The sequence below is a fragment of the Megalops cyprinoides genome, chromosome 19, assembly GCF_013368585.1.
Source record: "Megalops cyprinoides isolate fMegCyp1 chromosome 19, fMegCyp1.pri, whole genome shotgun sequence".
Taxonomy (NCBI): Eukaryota; Metazoa; Chordata; class Actinopteri; order Elopiformes; family Megalopidae; genus Megalops; species Megalops cyprinoides.
Window position 1 is genome coordinate 6,958,744 of NC_050601.1, and position 11,296 is coordinate 6,970,039.

The 11,296-nt window shown below is 45.4% G+C and overlaps 1 protein-coding gene across 1 annotated transcript; it reads right to left on the bottom strand.

The window, feature by feature from the left end:
* Window positions 1-1,252: 1,252 nt before the first annotated feature.
* On the bottom strand, window positions 1,253-10,915 carry rangap1a (RAN GTPase activating protein 1a). Its single transcript, XM_036552310.1, has 16 exons — window positions 10,840-10,915; window positions 8,815-8,934; window positions 8,212-8,339; window positions 7,845-7,904; window positions 7,166-7,345; window positions 6,435-6,569; window positions 5,894-6,052; window positions 5,450-5,563; window positions 5,128-5,227; window positions 4,585-4,669; window positions 4,085-4,262; window positions 3,401-3,535; window positions 3,037-3,139; window positions 2,636-2,724; window positions 2,291-2,412; window positions 1,253-1,749 (listed from the first exon to the last, which is right to left on the bottom strand). Exons 2-16 carry the CDS (start codon window positions 8,924-8,926, stop codon window positions 1,668-1,670), a joined length of 1,782 nt encoding a protein of 593 aa, XP_036408203.1. The 5' UTR covers window positions 8,927-8,934; window positions 10,840-10,915; the 3' UTR covers window positions 1,253-1,667.
* Window positions 10,916-11,296: the final 381 nt, after the last annotated feature.

Here is an 11,296-nt window from a genome sequence, read left to right on the forward strand (position 1 = left end):
ACATGCCGTTACATTCTAGCCTGGGCGAGGGGCAACGATCAAGACCGCATTGCTCAAGTAAACACAATTACCCACAAGAAGATTCCTCCAGTTTAAATAAACACAACTCTTTTGTACTGCTTAAACTGAGAAGTGTCTCAGTATTTGACATTCCTACCTGAATGCCAAGAAGACAGAAGCAGAAATACAGATCAAATATAATTCAACAGAAGTCTAACAAAGTCATACAGATCTCATAGAGGAGAAATACAGCACTGTCACCAAAACATGTTTTCCCTCAGAGTGGCCATCTGTAGAATTCCCTTTAAGTGCACATGTATAGTTGGAGGCAAAGATGCTTTACCATTTACCACCACATTTAAGATGCTGGGATACCTAATTCTGCAGCCTTCAGTAAATTCTGTCACTTTTGGTTCAGAAAATCCAGACACAGTCCAGCATCGTAAGAAAATATTGTATGACGCAAATGAGTCAAGAGGTAGTTTGAGCTTTCAACCTGCTATTTGAACATGAGATGGTGAGATATTAATGGTAAACTCCAGTTTTGTTGTAAAGGTCGCCACTGAAATGAGGACAGGCAAACATGGTTATCTGTAGAGGTACAGCTGTCCTGCAAAGCCTGCTTAGTTTGCGGCCCAGTCTTTCATGTCTTCTGAATTCTCTTCATTGCGATTTGCAGTAAAATGACATATGAACGACCTAAACAGAACTCAAAACAGACTATTCCATTTTCATTTTCAAATTTCTACCCTGGTGCTCGTCATCTCCTCTGGGCCCTCGAGCATACTGTAAGTCACAAATTACGTCAGCTCTGTCCTCTTCCTTAAATAAGTTGTATATTATCACCTTTTATGGAAATGTTTTAAACTCTAGTACTTCAAAACAAATCCTGAACAATGCTCTACCAGGCCTCTGTATCTGAGCAATTGTTGGGGTCAGGCTTCCACGGCCTTCCAGAGAAATCATGTAAGAAAACTAGGCAGGGCATTTATTCCTTCCATTAACCAAGAGTTCCACCTCCATCCAAATAAAAGGTTTCCCAAGGTGACAAGTACCATTAAGACTTTAAGAAAATAAAATTAATTAAAAGAAAAAAATTTCCAACCAGAGTTGATTTGTTCCCTTATGACTACCATCATCAAATTAATAGCACAAATATCAAATTAGGAAATATTTTGTATTTTTTTTTTTTTTTTTTTACTTGTGTTGTATTTCCATTTTGTTTACCCATACAAAAAAAGATACACAAAGTGAGATGGCAAGAGATGAAAGGGAGAAGTAGTCCATTTGGAGTGGAGTCCCCAGCTGCAGCTCTCTCCCACAGAGAGCTCTGCAGCTGTGCAGTCTACCAGCTTACTCTGCCCCCTGGTGGGCGTCTCATGCCAATCGGAGTGCTCTTCTGTGCAGCCAGTCCAGATCATCAAGCGTCTCTGTCCATCTGTCCCAAGGGGAGAGTCTGTGGGCTGCGTCTGCATAAGGGTGCACCTGTGCTGTACAGAGTCTGTATAGTGATCCAGCAGTCCTGAGAGGTCGATGCAGTGCACAGTGCACCTGTGTGAGTGTGTGAGGGTGTGAGTGTGTGTGTGTGTGGTCTAAGTTGCGCTGGGTGTATATCCCATGTGTGATTTTGTTATGTACAGCGTCCATTGGCTAATGACAGTTGAGGCTCAAAATTCAGGCCCGATATTCTCCAATGTGGTCTGGAGGGTCCCCCTGGCAGCTCTGCAGTTCTCGAAGGCCTTATTCGGTCTGTAGGTCCAGAACACATGCAATAGCATTAGGAACAGTGTTCAGTGCTGAACTTAAATAGAGCTGCATTAGGTCAGTGGTTACTGTGCTGGTGCATAAGCTTTTGCTACAACTTCTAATACAACAGTCTTCTTTTGTATGGCACCGTATTGAATGTGAGGTTGTTTTTTTCCTCTCTCTTCTCAGAGCGGATTTCAAGAGGAAGAAAATGCTTAAGACACCATGACCTCCTCTAGTAAGTTCATATGCCGAATATACTGGCATCCAATATTGGGTAAAGAGAGAAACCTGGATTCCTTTGGAAAACAAAATAACTTTAATGGTAATCTATGTGAAGAGCACTGACACCCTGTTTACTCTGACCCCTGTGTATCCACTGGAGCAGTTTGTTTCAGTGTTGTGTGGGTAAAACATGCTCCCTGTTACACACTTCAGCTCTCCGAGCTCCAGCTTTAGCGGGCACAGGGTGCCAATCACAGGGTCTTCTTACTACCAAAGTCCCTCCCCAAAGCACACAAGCGTCTGTGTCGTGCATACCTACCGCTCTATGAAGGCACTGACTACAGCAATGTGCTCCTTGGGGAAGTAGTCCTGTCTCACAGCATGCTCCAGGGCAAGCAGATTACCAGGCACCAACCGAAATGGTTTCACCTTGTCTTCACTCTAACTCCCAAGCAAAATACAAGTTAGCACAGAACTGTGCTGTGATGAACAGGGTAGCTTTCTTACAGTGACAGGAGAGGAGGAGGGGGATGACAGGATTATGCAGACAGTATATACAGAGTGAGACGGTAAGGGACATAAAAAGGGAGAAGTGGTTTAAATAAATGATATTTTAAAATCTTTTAATTCAGAATCAAAAGGCGAGTGCGAGTGTGTGCTTTACCTTGAGAAGACCCATCATTACCAGCAGCATGGAGATTAAGTCATGGGTCTGGAAGGAGGGATTACTGAAGGCTTTGCTCAGCACTGCATCTGTAGGATACAGGAACAACTGTCACCACACACACACTCTCAGCCCCCCCACCCCCCGCCCCCGAGAGACCACCACATAGACATGCACGCTTACAAAGACGGGGTTCATGAACCGATAGAAATACTTTCCCTGTGAACAAACACATGGGCAATGCATGGGGTATACACAGAACATGTGCATGGGTGCAGATGTGTCTGTGTATGCACGTGTGTGTGCGCATGTGCGTGGATATAGATGTGTCTGTGAGTTCACGTGTGTGTGTGTGTGAGTGTACATGTGTCTGTGAGTGCACAGGTTTGAGGGCACCTCACCTATGCTCTCTAGCACGTTGTTCCTCAGGTCCCCATTCTCCCTGTATATAGAGGAGATCTTCAGGAAGGCCTCTGCAATTTTACCAGCATCTGTCATGTCCAGCTGGAGAGGGGCAGACAGACATCAACCTTTTGTCTCACTGGGCAGGGAACTCATTTAACTATACACTTCACTGAAGAACAAATAGTCCATTTGTACTCAGTCAGTCACAGGATGAGCATTTTATTGGCTACACCAAATATTCACTGAATACAACGCAAACAACCCTTCATTTAAGTGGTCTTCAGAGCGCTGTTCCGGAACGTTCAGGAATAACAAGACAAGCGGCTCAGGCTCCAGAGCCTCCGTCAGCCTCTCACTTACGTGCTGCACAATGAGTGCGGCTCTCTTGTCCCCCAGTTTGAGCAGCTTGTCAGGGGAAGGGAAACTGAGAAAGGAGGAGACGTCACCGAGGGAGGACACGTCAACCGGCTTGGTGGGAGTTACTGGGTTGAACACCTGGCCGGGGGACAAACACAGGCACAGTCAAACAAGTGGCTGCTGGAATGCTCTTAACACTGTGACTGTAAACTACAACATTTCAGCACGAGTCTGTATTGACAACCTGGGACGGCCATTTTGACTGAATATAAATACACACCAAATAAAAATTTGAACTAATATGTATACATTTGTATCCAGTACAGTATCCAGTGAAAAGTCTATCTCTGAAAAGTCATGAGATCATATTTGTGATGACCATTTTTTTCTACTCAAGAGAAATGCTGCTAAGGCGTACTGTTCCTTGAGTACATTTTCACTTTAATTACCAGTTACTATAAAAAAAAAATTGTTACATATGATTAGCTAGAACACAGCAATGAGCTTAACGTACAGATGTACTGGGTTACACAAATGAAAGACACTTATTGGAGTGCGTGGAACATCGAGGAGAGCTGAAATTATACTTAAAAATACACTGAGAGGACATCAAGACCCCGTCTTCATGCCACCCTCACAGTCCACCCTTCCAACTCACCCCCCCCATTAAAAGAGAGCCCATCTTACTGCACTTGGTGGATTCTCTAGGTCTTCCTCTCCTTCACTGTCTTGTTCTGTCTCTCTCACTCCGTTCTCATCCTCCTCTTCCTCTTCTTCCCCTTCTTCCTCCTCATCTTCTTCATCATCGTCTTCGTCGTCTTCGTCCTCCTCGTCTTCATCGTCCTCTGGCTCACCCTCATCGTCACTGCAGAGAAAGTTAAGGACAGAGAACTGGATTTGGGGACACTGAGGTATATCTGAGGGTGAAGACGAGGGTCTGGGTCCATTTAAGGCAGTGATGAAGGTGAAAGATACTGCCACATGAGAACACAAAAGTGGTCACATGCAACATGGGGAGAAACATGCTGTGTTGCAGTGCTAGCTGCCCCACCCAACGAAGGCTCACAGTAAGTATTTAATCAGCAGTGCTTTTAATTGATGAGCAGTACAATCTACCTGCACTGCTGTTGTGTCCAGGTTAAATAACTGGATGACTTACTGACAGACAGACGTTAGTCTGCAAATACCTTAGAGATCCCAGCAGATCCTCCATGTTCATTTCATGCATGGTCTCCTTCAGAGCCTCACAGCCCCCCTCCCCCAGGTAATTGCCTAAACACACACAATGAGATGCATGGAATCACAGAGCGCAAACCAGTCAAATAAACAAACCTTGACAACTACACATCTACACATCCTATTATACCTGAGGGAAAACTAATATTCAGGTTTAACAGAGAAAGAACTAGTGTGCACTTCATCACATTACACTACTGTCATTTAGTAGACACTTATCCACAGGGACTCACATAGGCTACAATTTTTATCCATTTATACAGCTGATTATATACCGAAGTGATTGTGGGCTAAGTACCTTGCCCAAGAATACAAAACAGTGCCCCAGTGGACCTTTCGGTTACGAACCCTGCTTCTTACCGCTATGCCATACTGCTGCCTTCACAACAGAAGTGAGTGAGGCACATTTCTCCAATGGAGAAATGTCTCACACCCACTGAGAAACTATCTGTGCAGACTGAAGTGGGTTTTTCATGGTGTACAGAGTCAGTTACCATTGAGGTCCAGTTTCTCCAGCTGGGCTTTGTTATGAACAGCCCGCGCCACCACCAGAGCTGCCTCCTTTGTTATTTCCCCAAACGACAGGTTCAGCTCCTGCACTCAGGAGAGACGACCACAGAGCATCACCTTCCCATACATGTACACTTAGGCACATATATGAACACACACAAAGAAAACCGCACACACCTGTAAACCACACACAAATTCACACCGACAGAGAAATACGCACATGCACTCAGACACACAATGATAGGGAGGGAGTGTTTGTGTGTGTGGGTTGGGGGATGATTAGGAAAGGGGCTGATGTCTCTGTACCTTTAGGATGGGCAGCCCCTCCCTCAGGGCCTCGGCGATGGCAATAGCCCCTTCAGAGCGCACCAGACAGTCCCCGAAATTGATCACCTGGATGCTGCGCAAGTGTTTGAGAGCCTGGGAGGGGGCACGCGGAAGAGTGAGGAAGTGCCCGATACTCAAATTGTGTTCAGTACAGTACAATGCAGTGCGCGGAACAAACTGACTCACCTCATGATTCTGTTATGTGGACCCTTGCACAAACCACAAAAGAGGATCAACACAATGTGAGCACAACCTAAACCCTCACTCTCGTGGGAGTGCACCGCCAAGGGATAATAAACTCAAGACATGAATTCAATATCTGAGCCACGTCTGAATCTCCTCCCCTGGTGGGAGAGCAGGACTGAATCACGTGTATTGTAAGTGCGGAGCGCACAGAGCATAGCGTAACGGCAGCTGCAGTACCTGTGCCATGGCAATGGCTCCTTTCTTGGTGAAGGTGTTGTCGTTCAGGTTGATGACACGCAGCTGCGGGTTGTGCTGGACGGCGGTGGCCAGCGCTGTCACCCCAGGGTGGTTGATGCCGTTCTGGGGCATGTGGATTTCCTCCAGACTGCCTATGAGCTGTGTGTGGGGAGGGAGGGGTCAAGGTGAGGATACTGAGATTTCCACAGAACTGACATCAGTATCCGCCAACCATCAAGTAGGCAAGCAAGTGGACCTCTCTGCTGAGGCAGCACTCAGTCTATCAGTCTGGTGGTTGGTTTTAGGCAAAGGGACAGTCCAGTGTTGAGGACAAGTGTACCTGTGGCTAAACCAAACTGGTCACACGGAAGTCAGTGAGAACATGTCTCAGAAATGCTCATAACATTTAGGGTCATTTCATATATTAATCTTGACAAGATTACTAAAAAACAATTGTTCCTTGTAAAATGGACATTTAGTTTTGTCATGAAGGTGGGGGTGCGGGTAGAGTCAGTTGCCTTGGCAGCAGCAGTGTTAATACCTGGAAGGCACCGGCAAGGGCTGTGGCCCCATCATTCTCCAGTCTGTTCCTGCCAGCGATGAACACTTTCAGCCTGAGGGGGGCGCCCTGTGCAGTGGCCTGCTTGTGGCATTCTGTCAAGGCTGCAGCGAGGATCTGCCAACAGAGTGAGAGGCACATCACTTACAGACACAAGGAGAACACTGCTGAAAATGCCACTGCAGCACACAGTGGCAGACACACTACACTGTAACTCTGAACACAGCCCAAGACAAAGCAAACTTCATAATCAGAAATATAACAGGCAGGAAGCTTGGAAGCAGGAAGATTAACTGTCAATGTGCAGAGTAAATGCAAAGTATCAACATCTGCAAGTGGGTTTGGTTGAGTAAATACATACTTGGGCTGTTAAAAATATGAGGCAAAATAACCCTACAAGAGTACATCCTTCAGTGTGAGCTGATCAAGACTGTTGCCATTCCAGTCTGTGGGGTTTTGATGGTAGTTTGTTCTTCACATATTTTATGCCATCATAAACTTCTGCTCGTGATAAATTAAACAACCGAGTTACATATGCAATTGGGAGGAACATAATTCTGCTCAGGTGAAATTCAATGTACACTGGACAAAGACAGGCCAATCTAAATATTTTTTTCATGCAAACAAAGACGGCGTGAGCGCTGAGAAAGAGCCCCGGGGAAGCTCCGCAGCAGTGTGGCGGCAGACGGCGGCTCCCCTGTGGGCAGCCTCACCTTCCCTCCTCCAATGCCCATGCCGCAGTTGTTGAGGCGCAGCTCCTGCAGCGTGTGGCAGCTGGGGCTCTTCAGCAGCGTCTCGATGCCCTTCACCCCATCCGGCCCGAAGGCGTTGTCACTCAGGTCCAGCACCCGCAGCCGAGCGCCGGCTGACATCAGCGCCGCACCGAGGGACCTCTGGAACGGACGAGAGGTGGTCAAACGATGCACTCAAACGCACAGGAAACAGCTTGACCGCTAATCAGGAGACACTGATCCGGGATCAGTCATTTCAGTGATTTCAGAAAATCATTTCTGTGCCGCGCTTCTTATTTCGCATTCCTTATTTAGAATAATTATAATCGGTTTCAATGAAAATACCTCACTGAGATATATTTGGTAATTACAGGATAGGAGACACCACTCATGTGTCTTTAATCCAATTACTATTTTGTAAGCAAAAGAAATCAATGGTGTATTATACATATCTACAACCTTTACCCTTGACTGACAAACTTACAGTTACCACATACACAGGGAGTCAAATTTAAGAGCTGAAACCATTATGAAAATAACACGGCATTTGGATATTATCAACAACCAACAGCTGCACCTAAACACTGAATAGTAAATGCAGACTTAGTACACAGTCAGGCACTGGCAAAACCAGCTCAATGGCAAGCAGTGAAAGTCTCACCAAAGCCGGAGGGATCTCAGAGCGCAGGCGACCTGTGAACATGTCACTCCAGTGGCAGCACTGAGAGGGAGGGGGAGAGAGAAGACGGACACGGGTTACAGTCCAAATCCACGGATGTATGTGGACATTATGTGGCGTATTTGCGTGATGTCAGCCAGTGATCAGCCTGCAGCCGGGGGGCATGAGAGCAGGGAGCCAAATGAATACATTCTGAAGCAAACAAGAAGATTCCCCACCAGTAAAAGAGTGAAATCGACTCCCGCTGCATGAAAAACAGCTTGAAATGCACTTGCATTTTTTTTTTTTACAAACAAATACATTAAAATGTTTCACAAATAAACAGAGATAGGCAAACCAGGGCTGGTACCTGGAAGTCGCTCTTGCTCTCCAGGGCCTTGGCGATGGCCTGCGCCGCCTCCACCCCTACAGTGTTCCCCTCGAGCCGGAGGGCCTGCAGCCCCTGGAACCCCTCGATCTCCCGCACCAGCTCCGCCACTAAAACAGCGCATTCGAATGTTACGTTAAAACACAGCAAGAGCTCCAATGCACAATTTTTGGATCACATAAAACCACAAGAGCAATTTTTAGCGATTCCAAGATATACAACATGGTTGAGTATAACATCTAATTCTCTATCTAGGTATAACCATCTGTTTAATGTCATGTATTGCTCTACAGATCTGTGGGAAAGCAGAACACATTTCAGAATAAAGCCTTAGGAATGTAAGAGAATGTACAAAGCACAGCAATAGCAAGGCCATTACATGAGCGATTGAGGACTAGTGCTAGAAACTGCCATGTCCTTCCGCTAGGGAGAGGACATGAGCGAAGGGCTCCTCAAAGTAATAATAGTACCTTCATTTATGGCAAAAAGGCAATAAAGAGGGCTCCACAACCACAACCCCAGAGTAGGGCTCGTTATTGCCTTTGTTTTCATGAAAATCCTATGTGCATTCTAGGGAATTCTCACCAGACTGTGCATTATCCAACTTGAGTCCTCGGCCCTTGTAGCTCAGCTCCCCCTCTCCCACTTGAGTCTTAGCCAATGAGTTGGCTAATTGTGCAATATCATCTGAAGCCATTGAATCACCTGTGATAGACAAAGGAAAGCAAGTTATCACTGCATCTTCAACATGAAAATACTCACTGCATCAGTGTCACTAAACCTGAAAACACACACACACGCACACTTCACCACAGCTACGCATCTACAGTACGCATGAACCTGAAACATGAACAGATGTTCAGGTACTATTAAAGGATGCCTCTGTAGGCTTAAAAATGCAAAAAAAGTGGTCAATATTTGGGGGTGAGATGATTTCCATCACATCTGTTATGTTCTCCTTGCAGGTAATTTGTAAAAGGGGTACATAAATTTACATAGTACATAGATTTGTGGTCAACCTGAAAGTGAAAGTGACCTTCTCTTGAAGTGTACATGCATTCCACATTTTCTGATAACTGTCAGTCAAATTGCATTTTAAACAGTAACACATTTACAACATCTGTTCTTGCCAGTCTTCTCATTAAAAAAAAAAACTTGTAAAGATAGTAAACAGATGATTTATTTTGTACACCGTGAGTACACATATATCACACACACATCTACAGGGCACAGGTAGAGGTACTTTTATGTGGCAAATGAAAGGATAACACAGGCTAAAACCTTACCAGTGATTCAAAACAACTGTATATTTATAATGTTTACATGAGTTCACCATATCTGACTATTCTTTAGACCTCTAACAATGGGTGCACTGTACCAGCTAACCCAAGAAGCCACTGAGTTGCCACTATACAACTTGCTGTAGCAGACATGACAGCATGAAAAACCACAACACACTTGCCAGCACTACCTGCCACAGCAAAGCTGCTAGTAGGAACATGGTTTGCCAGTATAAACAGCAGGACCTGCAAGACCAACACCTGTCATTAGGAGCAGCAGGAGCTACATCTGCCAGTATGCTGTGGTACTTCCCCTAAGGGCAACACCTGCCCGACAGGAGCTCCCAGGATCGGTCAAAGGCACCTGCTGTTCGGACCTGCTGCCAATGGGAACCGGCACAGCGGCAGCGTTACTGGACCTGCGGGAACCGATGCCACCACGACCTGCCACTAGAGGTGCCATTCTCCCCAGCCACTTGATTGAACCACTTATGTCCCATTAGGGTAACTTTAAGTGCGTCACGAGGCCTTATTTACTTTTACGAATATGCAAATGCTTAATGTTCAGCAAAGGTTAGATAACTTTCATTAAAGTATAGTTATGTAGGCATGTATGTAGGCTCACACTGCAGTGTTCTAGCTCTTAAAACTACAAAACACATTTTGCTGAGAACTTGAACACCAACAATAGGTAGAGAGCTAGGTTAGTTATCGTTAAACGTCTAACTAATCTAGACTAGCTAGCTAGTTGTCCACAAAGTAAACTCACAAGATAGGTGGACAAACAAGAGCAATAACTAACGCTGTGTTTGATGCCTAAAATGGTTTTAAGCCCAGCAAGAAAATAATTCTTGACAACAGTACCGAGGCTAAACGTTAGCTACAGCGATCTCAGTGAATTTGTGAACCGCTTCAACACGAATCTGCTGTTGACGGTAGCCAGCTAATTTAACTACCTTGACTTATAACGCGCACATGAAATACAACATCTACATCAACAAATAACAGTGGCCGACCCATTAGTTAATACAGTATTAGCAGTAGCTCACACTGACGACAAATGAAATTTCACAATAGTCACTCAGCTAGTTAGCCTGACCGACCGGCAGTACAATTATTAACTTTAGCCAGCTAGCTAGCTGGTTACGGCTCACGCGCCGTTTTGGCCTCAGGTACACGGATGCTCACTTCATACCAGTCCATTTCCCTTTACGAGAGACGAGAGCGCCAAATCGAAACTTCTTACAGCAAACTAAATTACACAAACCCGAGGTCTTATTCTAACCAAACTATTACCTAGTGTTAAGAATCGGTAGCGGTCGTTACCTACCGAGTGCCGTGACAACCGAAAAGGCCCGTTGCTGCTTCTAGAACAAGCTTCCCCGGTCCCCTGTCACGCCGCCTCCCGCTCGCTGTTATGACGTTGATGAAGTTCAAAGCCGGCACGAGGGGCCTTTGGCTGAGGCTCACGGGAGTTGAAGTTTCATTGTTCAGTCTGGTACCCGTGGGTACCAGATAAGGAGAAAACCGAATAAACTCTTCTAGAAACAAACTCCTCATGAGAACAAAATGGTCGTAAAGAATTAGTATGTATTGGATGTTTGCGGGTGATGGATGAAGTGTTCTTAATACTGGAGAGCTTTTCGCATGGGCATATTGCCAGATCAGGATATTTACAATATTGTGAAAACTATGTGTTTATTTTTTCCACTTTGAGCATTAACAGACCTACAATTGCAATCTATTTTGTTATGTGCCAGCTTTGCCCTACCATACCCCAAAATATT

Excerpts from the sequence above, each read along its gene's own strand:
- rangap1a (XM_036552310.1), bottom strand. The coding sequence starts at position 8,926 with ATGGCTTCAGATGATATTGCACAATTAGCCAACTCATTGGCTAAGACT. Across the intron at positions 5,564-5,893 it reads GAGCCATTGCCATGGCACAG|GCTCTCAAACACTTGCGCAG; the intron begins GTACTGCAGCTG and ends GCCCCCTCCCAG. Across the intron at positions 5,228-5,449 it reads AGGGGCTGCCCATCCTAAAG|GAGCTGAACCTGTCGTTTGG; the intron begins GTACAGAGACAT and ends TCCTGAGTGCAG.